This window comes from Ursus americanus, chromosome 11 (assembly GCF_024610735.1).
Source record: "Ursus americanus isolate L20-20 chromosome 11, mUrsAme1.1.p, whole genome shotgun sequence".
NCBI classification, from domain to species: domain Eukaryota; kingdom Metazoa; phylum Chordata; class Mammalia; order Carnivora; family Ursidae; genus Ursus; species Ursus americanus.
The window spans coordinates 68,506,964-68,522,124 of NC_142137.1; the positions used below are offsets into that span (position 1 = coordinate 68,506,964).

A 15,161-nucleotide genomic window follows, 5' to 3' on the forward strand; every position below is an offset into this window, starting at 1 on the left:
AGAAGCTGATCTAAAGATGGAAGAGGAATGTGCACTTTGTCCTCAGTGATCCTCTCTTTAGGTCTAGTTGGCAGCCGGGGCTTTATTCACTCAGTTTTCATTTACAGAGGGCCTGTCGTGGATCAAGAAGTAGGAGTTTCATTACATCTTGAAAGGATTCTTGCTTTTAGAGAACCCATAGGCTAAGGGTATGAAGGGCAGGTTCTCGTTCGTGGCCTGGATTCGTTGTGCCTCAGGTACAGGTAAATCGAGGCGGGAAGAGCGAACGAGCATGGTGGCCGCTGAAAGGCAGCGGTGTCACTGCTAGCAAATCCAATCAGGTTTCCTCTTCTCTGTCTTCAGTAAGGTTTCATTACACCTTTACACCTTACAGGCAAAGGTATCACTTCAGAGAATGTAGTAAATGTTTTATGTTTAAAAAAAAAAAAAAAGACAGGAAGGCAATCCAGACTTGGTTTAGCGTCACTGGAGTTTTGATTTCTCTAGGTCCTTCTAGTTGTCAGTTGCTTTATCTGATTTAGAGTAATTGGGGGGCGAAGCTCATGGTAGTTCAGACGCTGCCTGTACACACTGCCGGGACAATGCTCGTTGAGTGGATTCCGGTAGGGATTTTTTAAGGCAATAATGTCTTTAAAATATTTTGGATGTACGTCGCCTTGGGCGCACAGCAAGTTCAGGACCGGCGTGCTCGTGTTCTTACCGGAGCGACATAAATATGGTGCGTATACGTCCGGCACTAACGAGGTTGATTCACTGTGTGGTGTGTGAGGCTGGCAAACGACCTCCTTCCCCCGCGGCTGCATTCCTGCTCTTATGAATGTCTCCATTGCTTTCTCCGTGGAGCAGGAAGTGGGGAGGACTTTCCCCAGGAGCCTTGACTGTTTTTCCGATGCACGCTCCAATTCTGTGGGGTGCTGGGTTAGGCGTGCCTTCTAGTCCTTCCTGGAGCAGAGAGCCGGCCAGAAGTTGCTGAAACCGCCTCTAGCCGGGTGTCTGCGGAGCTCGCTGACGGGAATCTCTCCGGTCTCCTCGACGCTGAGCGAGCTGAGGACGCCGAGCTCTTTGAGACGTGGCCCCGGCTTCCCTTCCCGCCGGCCGCCAGCCTGCTGCCCTCTCTCAGAGGCCTTCATTTTGTAGCGAGGGAGCCGCTCCTTGTCTCCCGGGCCCCCCTCCCCCCGCTGGCCGGGTCGCTCCCTGCTCGAGTTACTGCTCCTGCTGACCTTGCTGGAGGGTGACAGGCTTTCCGTTCGCAGGATCGCGGCGGCCCGCGGTCCCTTTCACTGGAGCCTGGGCGCGCTCTGCAGGAGTACCTTCGATCTGGGTGCTTTTCTGCAGGGTGCAGTGCGAGCCGTGCGGCCGGCCTTCTGACCTTGCTGGCTGTGTGTGCCTGCGCCCTCCCCACTCGGCCCCTCAGGCGTCAGCCCCCCCCCCCCCCCCCATCTGCTGTGGGCCTCGGGACAGTTTGCTTTAGGGGTCTGGTCGGAATGAGTTCATGTGTCCCCTGAGGCTGCGAGGCGGTGCCGGCGTACTCGAGCCATTAGATCTCTGTGAGATCTCAGAACCGGACTGGGAAAGGGGTTAGTAGGTCAGAGCATTCCTGCCGGTTTGGTAGCATCTTTCTAAGAAAACTTGTTAGCTCAACGGCAAGCAGTTAACTTGCGCTGTACAGGTCTCTCTGCCTGTGAAGGGCCTCCGTCTAAGAGACGGAGCGCGTGCTGCTTGTGCTCCGTCGTCAGGTTGGCAGATGATGAGGCGACGCACCGGAGGTCAGGGACCGTCTGCCGATCAGGGACTCGGTTGGAAGGCAGAACGGACAGGACTTGCTGATGGTCTTGGATGTAGAATGTCAGGGTCCAGGATGCCCTTCAGGTTTGAGCTGGAGCAGCTGGCTGAATGCCGAGGTGGGGAACACTGGAGTAAGAGCAGGTTTGGGGCGAGAAATCAAAGGCCCATTCATTTCTGTTCTTTTTTTTTACTTTATTACTTTTTTATTTTTTTAATTTTTAATTTTTTATTCAGTTTAGTTAACAGAGTGTGTTACTAGTTTGGGGGTAGAATTTTTTATTTTTTAGTCAATTTAGTTAACACATAGTATATTATTAGTTTCGGGGGTAGAATTTTTTATTTTTTAGTCAATTTAGTTAACACATAGTATATTATTAGTTTCGGGGGTAGAATTTTTTATTTTTTAGTCAATTTAGTTAACATACAGTGGATTACTCTTTTCAGGTGTAGAATTTTTTATTTTTTATTTAACTTAGTTAACATATGGTGTATTATTAGTTTCAGGGGTAGAATTTAGTGATTTGTCGTATAACACCCAGTGCTCATTTTTAAATGTTAAATTTGAGATGCTTTTGGGTATCTCAGTGATAATGGGAACTAAGAGTAACAAGTAACACTTACATGGGCTTGACAGGAACTGTACCAAGAACTTTACATACATTCACTCATTCAGTCTTTACAGTAGCTCTCTGAGCTAACAACTGTTGTTATTTCCGTTTGACACATGGGGAAACGGAGGCACAGAGGTCAGATTGGCTCACGGTCTTACCAAGTGTCAGCAGCCGGAGTTTGGATGCAAGCATTCTGTCTCCAGAGTCCGCTGATAAACAGGACCTACTGCACTTGGCTAGGAAGTCTGCAGTTGGGCAGGAGGTCACCAGGGGCATGAGTGTAGACAGGGAAGTGACCAGAGAAGTCAGGTGTGGAGCACGTCTGCATTAAGAGTTAGTTAGAAGGGAGTTGAAGAATGTTCCCAGGAGGCTGAGAAGGAGCAGCCAGTGAGTGGAGGGAAACCAGGAGCCTCTGGAGAGCCAGGCAGCAAAGGGAAGAATGGGGTTGGGCAGTAGGGAAGGGTCAGTGGCACTTGAATGCCACTGTGAGCAAGGCCAGGGGAAGGCTGAGAATGCTCGTCCCATCTGCAGTAGGTGGTCGATGGTGACTGGGTGAGTGGTTTTGGTGTAGTGGGGACAGCAACCTTCTGTGCCCCCATTCAGGAAGAATGGAAGGGGAGGAAGGGGAGTGGATGAGGATGGACCAGTCAAGTAATTTCACCACAAGTTGCAGAGCTCCGGGATGAGGGCCGAGGGCAGCGTAGGGGTGAGGGAGGTCATCTGTAAGCTGGTGGATACTACAGCGTGCTGATGGAGTTGGGGCAGTCAGGAGGGAAAGACGTGGTGCTAAATGCAGAGCAGCTGAAGCACTTGTTGACCTTTGCTTTGTTTCTTTTGTCTCCGGGGGACCCCACGGCCTGATAGACCCTAAGCAGTGGAGACTAGTGTTCTGTGACATTGGTCAGAGGCTTTGCCAAGCCGGTACCCCAAGAAGGTGGGTGTCCAAGACTCCCTTTTTCTCTTCCTCTCTTCTAGGTGCCATGCTACGCATTTGATGGAGAGCTCAAGAAGCATGATTTAAATCCACTGATCAAGATTAGCGGGGGTTACTTGGTGGATGACGCTGACCCGGACTCTTCCCTGTTCATCAATGTTTGTAGAGACATAGGTAGGTTTGGGGGTGGTGGTGGTGAAGGATTTCTTAGAAGGCTTTGCTGTCTTTGCCCTTCCACCATTATTCCTAGTTGGATATCTGTGTCACTGAATTGGCCCTCTAAGGAGGCAGGAAGATATTCTCCATGCATAAGCCCACCCCTGGGCTGCCAGTCAGCTCTGGTTCCATCACAGATTTTATCCAGACCGTTGGTCCATCTCAGGGAGTTCTCTCTGGCAGACGTTTTGATTCCGGGATTCTTGGGTAACTGACTTCCAGTGAGATGGTGGGAGAAGGAATGGGGTGGGTGTGCTGGGCGCCCCAAACCAGCTGCAGCAGGATGAGTCAACCTTCCTGGGAGGGGCTGTGGGGAGGACGGCCTGTAGCCAGCTTTGCGTACCTATGTCTGTGGGCTTTGAGTTACAGGCTGGGTGACAGGGTGAGAAGGATGGTCAACTGACCTTGGGAGCTGGGTTGTGATGCGTATTTTGCCCTTAGCAAACTTCTTGCCTGGCTTTCTCCTTACGTGCCAGAAGTGGTGTAAGAACGTTGGGTGTCTTTGCTAAACTAACTGAAGGCTGTAAATGGTCTTTATCTAAGTAGGGCCTTACCAGGTTTTTACTAAGCCTTTGTTTTGTCAGCACTTTCTGGAACCTAGCTTTATGTGTTTTCCAGGGAGTTGTTAGTCCCGTAGACCAAGATTGGCCTTTCTGCTATGCGAGCAGCATTTGTGTCATGAGTAGATTCTGCTGGTAATTAGCAAATAAAAAGATCATTTTTAGTGTTTTCTTTATGTTTCTGTTTCTCACATTATACATGGGACTTTGGCCTTAGAAAACTATGGAAAAAATATTAAAAATAAGCTCAGTACAGGAGGGTGTGGCTGGGTGGTACGTACATGAGTTAATGGTGAATTGTACAGATACACTATGTACCATTTTGATGATTTTTCTAAACAGTTGTAAAATGTGAGTATACCGCATACGTGCCTCACTGAACGTGACCAGTGATAATTTTAGACTTTTTGTGTGTCAGGCTCTTTACATCATTCCTTTGTTCTCCAAGGACGGCTTTTAATGTCCTCTTGGAAGAAGGCAGACAGACAAAGCCTGTGTCTTAAATGGGTCCGCAGCTCAAATTTGATTATAAAGCTGAAGAGTCTTGCAGATTATTGAATTCATTTTAGTTTAGAAAACATTTAGATTCCTGGTCTTTTATCATTTTGAGGATTATCTGAATTCAGTGAAGGTTTTCTTACAAAAGTTTTTTTCTTTGATTGTTGGCAGTTTGGGTTGAACTTCAGTGACTTTAACTCACAGTAATTTTGTAAATTTAAAATTTAAAAGTTAAAAAAAATGGATTTACCGATTTTCGTCCAGACATTCTCCATCCCCAGGAAGTTGCCTCGGGCCACAAACCTTGTTGCTAGTGACCCTGAGAACCTCACGAGCAGTGGTGGGCTTGCTGCTCTGTGTCCCCTCTGCACACGCAGGGCTCTTGCCTCCTGTTTTGCCTTCAGTAAACCAAGGGATCTGCTGACGCCGGGGGGCAAGCGGCCCAGCAGGTACTCGATGTGGACCAAAGCCACCCCCTTGTGCGGTTTTGCCGTGCAGCCTTGACCCCTACAGGTCCGCTTTCCTTTCCATCAGCTGGTGCAGCCCCCTGTCGAACTGGAAGGGATAGGGTGGCCCTCCCCCTCTGACTGATAAGGCTTTAGTTAAAGGCAAGGCGGGCCATAGTTACTCCTTCGTGGGGGACATATTTTTTTGAGCCCGTCATGTGGTAGGCCCTGAGTCACAGCCCTGGATGGAGCTCCAGTCAGGTGCAGTACCAGTCACGTGCCTGCGAAGTGAGTAAACCCGGCACCACGTACAAGCAGAGCCACGGGTCACCTGAAGTCTGAGCATTGTTCTGGGCACATCTGGATGTTCTTTAATCCTCTCCCAAACCTTTGGGGGATGCACCCGCAATTGGATAGTTGTGTAATTAGAGCAAAGTTGCAGAGATAGCAAGTGCGGTTTTAAGATCTCAACCGAGAGCTGTATGTAGGTTCTTTCGGTGAATCTCCTCATCTTCCCACCAATCCATGGAGTGCCTGCATTTTCTAGTTTATAGCTTGGAGAGGGGGTAATGCTCAAGTTAGTGTATCTTTAGAAAAGTTGGGGGGGGGTACATGTGTTCCTTGAGTACAAATCACGTGATAGTCCCTGTTTCTCAGGCATCTATTCCCTACCAGGTGCAGCGTGAGCGCCTTGCCGGCTTGCCTCTGCTTCCCAGCAGCCCTGCAGGGCAGGACGCATGCACTTCATGCGTCTGGAGAGGTCCCTGGTGCGCCCACGGTCTCTCTTAGAATGGGGGCGGATCCTAGCTCGTTTTTTGTTTCCAAACTTCTACTTTGTGTTACTTTGAGGACTTTCCAAACTTGGATGATTGTCGTAAAGGGGACGTAAGGTTGAGTGGGATTACCGGTCCTGACGTACAGTCTGACGGAGCGTCACATGCGATGTCTTACAGACTCACTACGGGACTCCAGTCTGCAGCTGCGTGGCTGTCCCCCCGGCACAGCCGCCTGCCTTGTGAGAGGGGACCGGGCCTTCGATGTCGGCCAGCCCAAGGAGGGACTGAAGCTCGTGAGCAAGGACAGGTGGGTGTGCCATCGGTGCGTGTGCACCTCAGCAAGTCCCTGCAGGTGTTTGTGAAATCACTCGTGGTGGCCGTGAGTCCCACAGGCCGCTTTGTTTGTTGATGTCCAGTCATGTGTCTTTACAGCCGTTGGAGATGAATATCACGAGGCAGCCCATATCCATACGTGTGTTCAGTTCATGAAGTAACCCCTACCTTCAGGCGTGCTCTCATGGTTTCTGTGTCACGCGTGAAGTTGCTTTTGTGTCCCTTGTCCTTTGTTCTTTGAGAACACCATCGTGAGGGGCACCTGGGTGGCTCGCTCGGTGGAGCGTCTGCCCTCGGCTCAGGGCATGATCCTGGGGCCCTGGGATCGAGCTGCAGTGGGTTTCCTGCTCAGCGGGGAGTCTTTTGCTTTCTCTCCCTCTGCTTGCCGCTCCCCCTCTTGTGTGTGCGCTCGCTCTCTCGCTAACAATAATAAAAAAAAAAATCTTAAAAAAAAAAAAAAAAAAAGAACACCGTCGTGGAGGGGCGGTTTGCTTCCTGCCCGGGGCGTGGCGGGCACCCTCATTCCCGGTGTAGGGAGGTTTGTTTCTTACCATATGCCGTGCTCTCGGCACATGCTCTCCTACTGCCTTCCTTTGTACCTTGAAGTAGCGGAGAGATGTTTTTTCCAGCCTGTCCCACGTGACCACGTCTTAGATCACGTCTTAGATTCTGGAGGCCTTTGGTAGCCGCCTTGCTGTGCCTTGTTCTAACACGGAACTGGTGGTATATCAGGGCGGGTGCTTCTGTCCACAGAAGACTCTGGAGCGTAGCCTAAATTTAAAAATGTTTGGGAGGTTTCTATATGTGTGTCTGTATTAGTTTGCCAGGGCTGCCGTCACAAAGTGCCATAGGCTGGCTCCAGCAGCAGAGATTTATTTCCTCTCCATTCTGAGCCTAGGAGTCCAAAGTGTCAGGAGGGCTGGTTTCTTCTGAGGCCTCTCTCCTTGCCTTGTAGATGGCCACCTTCTCCCTGTGTCCTCACATGGTCTGTTCCTCTGTGTGTCTATGCCCTAGTCTCTCCTTCTTTTAAGGACGCCAGTCATATCTGCATAGCTCCACGCCCCCCACCCCCCCGCATTCCCATGGCCTCATTTTTACTTCGTCACCTCTGTAGAAGCCTTGTCTTTGAGTACAGTCACGTGCTGAGGTCCTGGGCATTAGGGCTGCGGATACGAATTGTAGGGGGACACAGTTCAGCCCCTCACACTGTCCTGAGTGACATGTGGGTGACTCCTCACGGGGAGAGGAGACTTTGCACAATGTGGGCATTGAGAGAGCGCGAGCTTGTCTTCGGGGAGGACGGTCATCTGTTCTGGGCGGCTCTGTGGCGGGCGCGCCGGTAGCAGCAGGCACGTCCCGCAGGGAGACCCACACGCGCTCTGGCGGCTCGGGCTCTTCCTGGCTGTGGGAGGTCACGGCGGCCGGGGCACTTGGCTGTCTTCAGGTTAAAGAGAAAAAGATCTTGGCTTATACTTGCAAGTTATTGTTTAGGGAAGAAGTGGCCGTGCAGCCTCGTGGACAGAAATGCACTCGGCCTGTCGTCTGTGTTTATTTTGTTTTCCTCGATCGTTTATAGTTTTTTCTTGTTTGTCTTACTCAAGCAGCTTTTCTTAGTATTTAAATTTACATGTTGGTCATTTTATTTATTTTTAAAAAGAAAATAGCATTCATTGAAGTTTACGTAAAAACTTTTTTTTTTAGTGGAAATCGAAGGTATTTCGTACAATGGCTTCCTTTATAATATGAAAGTTTAGTGTTCATTCTGTTACACCTGGCCCCCAAATGAGGGGACGCTCAGGGCAGCAGATCAATTTGAATGTAATTCACACTTCTATAACACTCTTTTCTCAACGTGTGTCGTTCAGGCTTGTCCTGAGTTACGTGAAAGAGGGGGCCGGGGAGCTAGACTTCTGTGACGGTCACAGTCCAGCGGTGACGATCACGTTTATCTGCCCGTCGGAGCGCAGAGAGGTGAGTGGCTTGTCTTCGCAGGACTTCCGGCAGCGGCGGTAGCGTGGGCTGTCTAGGTGAACACACCTAGGGCTGGGGCAGGGCAGTAGGTCTGGGGGCAGGAAAAGCCTCAGTGCTGGAGTATCTGGGAAGACGCACTTCCTGGGGTAGACTCTGCTGCACGTGTGAGCGTCTTGGGGGACAGCAGCTTGGCGTTTGCTTTTTCTCACCAACCTGGAGGGGCCTCTGTGTGTGTCGATGCGGGATGGTGTGTCGACGTAGGATGGTGTTTTGTTCTAGTTTGTGTGAGATGATTTTAAGCGATTCATGGAAAGATTTTTAAAATTTATATAGTAATGCTGATTTGAATGAATGAAAAACCGTATTTATAATCTCAAACCTGTAATTTCCTAGCTAGTATTGGTTAGGATGAGGCAATGTAAAAATAGCTAATTGGTTTATAGAAACATAGTAAGGAATGAATGGAACAGATGGTGAGCAGACCTGGCCGAGCTTGTGCAGGCAGTGACTGGAGTTTGGGGGCTACTCAGGTAGGAGAGTCCTGGCGAGAAGGAAGGTTCTTATTCGAGGGTCTTGCAGTGGAGTATTTCATCCCCTCCTCCCTCACTCACAGGCGGGTCCCTGACCCTGTCCTCTGGCTGTTCCCTTGGTTCCAGCGCACTTGTAAACTCCTTGAGGGTAGGGCTGGAGTCTGGTTGTCCTTGGGCCTGTGCCCAGCAGTGTTGCACGTGTCTGTTGCTGTTCGAGTGTTCTAGCAGGTGCCGGGTGCTGATGGAAGGGAGATAACCCCCGGGGAGGAAGGGCAGGGCTTTCCTCTCATTTATTTCTGTCTCCTCATAATAGAATGAAGGAGGAGGAGCTGAATTCTTTGGCGAGGGAAGCGAGCTCCCCCTCCCCACAAACAAACATGGAATTTGGTCTGGTTTCGTGCTGGCAGCGGGCCCGTTTTGTGTGTGGGGGATGTGGAGACAAAAGTGTAGGCCAGGCCAGCTTTCCGTTATATGTCCGCAGATTTCCAGGGCCACGTGGCGTCCTCTTCGTGAAGACCTGACTGTCCAGCAGTTGATGTGAGTTCTGAAGGTGAATGTTAGGGAACGTTTGTGGACACTTTCCGCCTATGCCTGCAGATGTGGGGTGAAATTCTTCAGGCCCGATGAGACGCATGTTCTAAGCTGGCCGGGGTCTTTGTGTTGCCCTTTCCTGCTTGTACGTTCAGGGAGAGAGCGGTTCATTCCACCCCAGTGAGGGGTATCGGGAGTTCCCCTCCTTTCTTCTGCATGGGCTGCAGGGCACTTGGTGGCATTAGGAAAGGAGGCCTGTTATTCGTGGAGCGAGAGGTTCCATTTCCAGCTTAACTGTTCAGCAGACAGAACTGGGTGACATGTGACACCTTAACTCTTGAGGGTTTTTAAGTGTTTACGCAAGCTCATTGAATACCTTTAGGAGCTGGAATTTTAGTAAATGTTTACCTTGTCCTATAGGGCTTTTTAAAAAAGCTGTATTGAATTTACATACTGTAACATTGACCTGTTTCAAGTACAACGAAATGGTTATTAGCATATTAACTGAATTGTGCAACCACCGGCACGATCTAACCTGAGAACATTTCTATCACCCCAGAAGAAACCTTGTGCCTGGGAGCAGCCACTCCCATTGCACCCCCAGCCGTGGCAGCTGCTAGTTGACTTTCTGTCTCCTGGAGTTGGTTTTCTTCTCCGATGAGTGAACCTTGCACTGGGGGAGCCTTTTGTGCCCGATTTCGCTCACTCGGCGCTCGGCACCCCCTCCCCAGCTGTCTGGCTTCCCCAAGCCAAGTGGTTAAAGCCTCGATTTTGAGTCAGACAGAGCTGGACTTGCAGCTCTGTGTCTTACTAAGTTGTGACCTGTGTGTAGCCCTGGCGCTTCGTCCCATGCCCGGCATGTGGCAGGCGCTCGGGAAACGTTTGCCAAGGGATGTTTTCTGGAAGTGGCGAGGTTATTCCTGGTACTAAGACCAGTGAGGCCTTTCTCCCAAGGATGGCTCAAAAGGCAACAGTGCACTCTGGTCAGCAGTGATCGTTCACACCAGCCGTGAGCGTCTGAGCTCACGTCTGTAAAAGCCGGGCTCTGGCAGAATTCGGGCTTGTGGCGGGTGATGCCCTGGCTTCCCCCAGGGGCAGGAGCAGATTCGAGCACTAGTGAGGTGTGCCCAAGACCCCTTTGACAACCTGAGGAAAGGGGTTACGGATCATTCCAGACACACGCACGGTGACTTCCACTCAACTTGGGGGTGCATCAGGCCAGCTCCTTTCAGCTCCGATAGAAAGGTGGGAACAGACCATGTGCCTTCACAAGTCATGGCTGCTTGCAGAGCTTGTGGCTGTCGGGCGACGTTGAGTCCAGGCTGAGCTCACTGGCTGGACCTCGAGTGTGACTCTGAAAGAGACAAGAATGGTTGCAAGTAAACAGGGTGCTTATACGTTAAGTGATGGAACTGTGTTAGAGGCAGTTATCATTCAGAAGCAGGAACGGAAGAATGTTAAAAACCCAACAACGTACCTTTGAGCTTTTCAGAAGCATGCAAAATCTGCATTTAAAAACATTAATTATGCTCCTTTCAAATTGTTTCTTATAGGGCACCATTCCCAAGCTCACAGCAAAATCCAATTGCCGCTTCGAAATTGAGTGGGTCACTGAGTATGCGTGCCACAGAGATTATCTGGAAAGTAAAACCTGCTCTTTGAGCAGCGAGCAGCATGACATCACCATTGACCTCCAGCCACTCCGACAGGTTGGAGGTAAGGGGTGCTTTGAAAGGAAGCGGGAAGGGGAACATGTGTAGAGGGGCCCACTTCAGCTCTGCCCCTGGGTGGGTGTTTCCAAAAGGGGTTCACCGAAGTGGTGCCCTCACCCTCTAGCACCTGTGGACGTAACACAGCCTCTCCTCATCTGTTCCCCTCTCTTTAGCTTCATCCCCCTCTTACTACGCTTCAGATGGAAAGGAGTATATGTTTTATTTGAATGTCTGTGGAGAAATTGAAGTACCATTTTGTAGTAAGACAGAAGCCGCCATTTGCCAAGTGAAGAAGGCCGACCCCTCTCAAATCAAAGTAGCAGGAAAATACCAGAATCAAACCCTCCGGTGTGTAAACAGTAATTTTCAAGTGCATTGTGTCTGTTCTTGTGAAACATAACCGACTCCCCTTGTCTCCTTCCTCCTTCCATTTTCCATAAAGTACAGGCCAGTTCGTTAAGCTGGCATTCCTTCAAGTTTGACATAGGCGAGTTGCCATTTGTCATTGATCCTGGCTTTCCAGTAAGACTGTTTCTTTGAAAACTGTTTTATCATCTGTTGTGTGTATGGAACCACACTGTAGGAAAGGTATTTAATCAGTTTGAGTTGATTTGGCCTACCTTAGAATGGATTTTTCTGAGGAGTTCTGATTTTTCTCTGGCAGTTTGAGAACGTGAAATGCCGTTAGCGTTACATCAAAGTTTGAAACAGCTAAGAAAACCCATTCAGTACAATTCCGGTGACCCTTAATTTGGTAGTTACTTTCACAGAAGTGTTATGAAAATGTAGCTCTCTGCAAATGAGTATTGTCCAGGATCCCTCAGGTAAGACTGCGTTTATGGCAGTTGCTAGATACACTGTGTGTTTCTCGGGCCTTATTTATTTTGTACAGAATCCAAAACAAAAGTGGAGGAGTTTTCATGCTCACAGCAAAACCTTCAGGACTTTCTTCCAGCCAGCTATTACTTTGAAGTAAGAGGACGACAAGCCCATACATTTGGAACTCATTTCCTTTAGACGTTTTTCCCCAGCTGGCCAGAGAGCTTGCTGTTTTATGTCAGTACTGATTTGTTGATGGTATGCAAAAGGCTTCATGTAGAAACGTGTAACGATTCAAGTTTCTTTCTCGGTTCTCCCAAACCCTGTCTGTGTGTTGCAAACATTTAGATACTCTGATGGAGACCTCACCTTGATCTATTCTGGAGGGGACGAATGCAGCTCTGGCTTCCAGCGGATGAGCGTCATAAACTTCGAGTGCAGCAAGACGGCAGGTGAGTGCCGGCAGTCCGTCCTCGCCGGTTGGAGATGGGGGCACGTGTGTTCTCGGGAGCGGCGTGCCATGCGGACCAGGCTGACATTCTTCTTTGGACGTGGCCACCTCTGGTCCCCAGACTAGGTTGCTCTGTTGGAGCGGGTAGGAGTACCCCTTCCACCCCACCCCACCCACGACACACACATCCTGTTTCCATTTTCCTCTGCTCTCTGTTTGTTTTGGGAGTGGGCCCAGCACTGGGCTTGCTGGGAAAGCGTTTCTGTCTTGAATTCTGGCTCGCACCAAAGCATGTGCCGGTCCAGCAGGGTGGGTTTTCTCCCCACCCTCGAGGGGTGGTCACTAAAGGGCTCTTCTTTTCTGAAGTAAGTTTCAAGACAACCCTTTTTTGCAAACTAGTGGCCCCGTGGTAGAGGCTGGACGTGGGGGATCGCAAGAGGTCACAGGGCAAGTTTAAGTGGGACGTTTAGTTTTTCTGAGTGATTAGGATAAGCTTTCTTGAAGTTTGAAGTCACAGTGGCACTAGCATTTCAGAAAGCCGTGCCGCTGTCTGTGTCTTGAAGCTCTCGGGCAGTTTGCATCTGCAGAGAGGTGATGGGATCCCATCATCATCAGAGAGCCGTCCTGTCCGTCGGCCTCCGGGCTGCGACCCCAGGAGCGTGCAGGCCGACTGAGCCTCTGCATGGAGCTCTCATTTTGGAGCTGGCCCGGTCCCAGTCCGGCTGTACAGCCGCAGGAGCTGGAGAGGCTGCTCCACCCCTGAGGGTCTTTCTGGCTCTTCGTTCTGTTTGTTTTTTGTGTTTCTATGGCAGAGCTTTGACCAGTGGTCATGAGGCAGGTTGCTCTGTGATTCAGCAGGGGCTCAGGGAGAGGCAGCTGCACACGACGTAAACTGTGTTCCAGAAGCTCATGTCTGTGACGGTGAAGGGGGCCAGGGAGGTTGCGATCGGCACCAGGCCCTAATAAATTAGGCGAAGAAGGGAACAGGCGAAGAAGGATCCTGGAGTAGAACAGATGGGAAGGTTTTAAATCAAAGTGCCCTTTACTCCTGTGGCCTCCCTGCCCCCACCTCTGCTTGTTTTCCCGGAGCGTGCACACCAGTCTCACCCTGGTATCTGTTTGCTGGCCCTTTTGATAACTTGCATGTTCGAGTGGATTTGTTCAACATATGCTTTGTCCTTATCTATCTGCTTAGACCCCGTGAGGCCCAAGGATATCATAATGGCTGTGCACTTTCCTGGCTCTCAGACCAGAAACACAGAGGGAGAGACAGCACGGTGCCTGGAGTGCAGATTTCCAGGCTGGACCAGGGCTGTGGGCGAGTTTTTTTTTTTTTTTTTTTAAAGATTTTTATTTATTTATTTGACAGAGACAGACAGCCAACAAGAGAGAACACAAGCAGGGGGAGTAGGAGAGGAAGAAGCAGGCTTCCAGCGGAGGAGTCTGATATGGGGCTCGATCCCGGAACGCCGGGATCACGCCCTGAACCGAAGGCAGACGCTTAACGACTGCGCCACCCAGGCGCCCCTGTGGGCGAGTTTTGGATCCAGGACCTTGTCAGGAGGGAGGCAGCAAGTCAGTGGTTTGGGGTGTGAACAGTGAGGAGGGTCAAGGCTGTCAGGGAAAGAGGAGGCACTGCTTGGTGAGTTCTATGGGCCAAGTCAGAGTAAGCCAGGCACAGAAGTAGGGTGGTTGTGGGGGCTGGTCTCTGTGTAGAGGGAGCAGCTCAGGCAGAGGCCTGAATGTGGGCAGGTGTGTCTAGGTCAGAGCTTGGGATTCAGAACGTGGCTAAAGATGCTCCTTGAATGGAGGGTGAGGGTCTTGCACGTCCTGCAGGGGGTTGGGTTTTCTGCAGAAACAGTGTGGAGTCCCAGGGACTTGAGGTGGAGGGTGAATGACTCTAGTTTGGGCACCTCTTGCATGTGGTTTGAATGTCCCACTGCCCTCCCCGTCTTTCTTCCATCCTCCTGACCTCTTCAGGCTGTTAGGGGACTGTCTCTGAAGTCCAGCCCTTCCGCTGTGTCCCCAGACCTGGGAAATGTACCCTGCTTCTCACTCTGTGTCCCCAGGCCTTCAGGCCTCCGGGCGCCCGCCCTCCCCTGATGGCCGAGCTGCTTTGCTGTTGGCTGACTCCTGTGGTTCAAGTCTCCCTCCAACCTTGTCATTACCCCTTTTGGCCCCGTTGTGTTCTGGGCTTTTTATAAATGACTTGGCTGAGATCTTTGCGCGCGCACTGATCTCATTTGGGCATGCTGGGAAGATAGAATAATGATCTAAAAAGGTCCCAGCAGGTGAGGAGGATATCGAGAAGGGTACAGAGTCTGGGACTGCTAGGAAGAGGCGCCGACACTCAAGACTTGTGCTGGAACATGCCGAGGCTTGAAAAAAGCGCTAACGGCCATTTTTTCCTCTTTTATCTTTATCACTAAAGGTTCTTAAACATACAAGTGGGACATTACAATGAAAATTTATACGCTCACCACTCTTTATTGAACAGTTGCTAGTATTTTGCCAGATTTGCTTCACAGAAACTCTGTGTCGCCACCGATGGATCAGAACATTCTGCCCTACGTCCCTTCCTTCATGTGACCTCAGGGCTTGATCAGACCTGACAGGATTTACAGAGATGTCCTCATGCCAAAAACTCTGTGTCTTCCTAGGCTGTTTTAGTTAGGATGGTGGCAAGAAGACAAGACAGGGAGATGTTAGATGTTTTGTGAGAGGTTTCGAGCCTGCTCTCGCGCTGGAATTGGGTCATAAAATATTTACGACTCCTTCCAGCTCTGTGACTCAGTCCTTCAAACTTTGGAGCAAACTTTGTACTGTAGAAGTTATTTCACTATTATTTTGTTCAAACTTAAATTTAGAGTTCTTAGAGAAAAATCCCTTGGTGGATTTTGTTTATTTGGATAAATAATGTGATTTTTGTATGTGAATGGGCGTTAATTGGTTATGTAATATAATGTGGTTTATAGTTTAACTTGAATG

General features: G+C 50.0%; 1 protein-coding gene across 1 annotated transcript in view; it reads left to right on the forward strand.

The window, feature by feature from the left end:
- The window catches only part of IGF2R (insulin like growth factor 2 receptor), a 97,997-nt gene that overhangs the window by 31,866 nt on the left and 50,970 nt on the right, over positions 1-15,161 (forward strand). The window contains exons 5-10 of the mRNA XM_045805486.2: positions 3,372-3,504; positions 6,004-6,133; positions 8,025-8,130; positions 10,745-10,907; positions 11,077-11,251; positions 12,071-12,174. Of these exons, the coding sequence (XP_045661442.2) occupies positions 3,372-3,504; positions 6,004-6,133; positions 8,025-8,130; positions 10,745-10,907; positions 11,077-11,251; positions 12,071-12,174 (811 nt within the window). The remainder of the gene's footprint in view (positions 1-3,371; positions 3,505-6,003; positions 6,134-8,024; positions 8,131-10,744; positions 10,908-11,076; positions 11,252-12,070; positions 12,175-15,161) is intronic.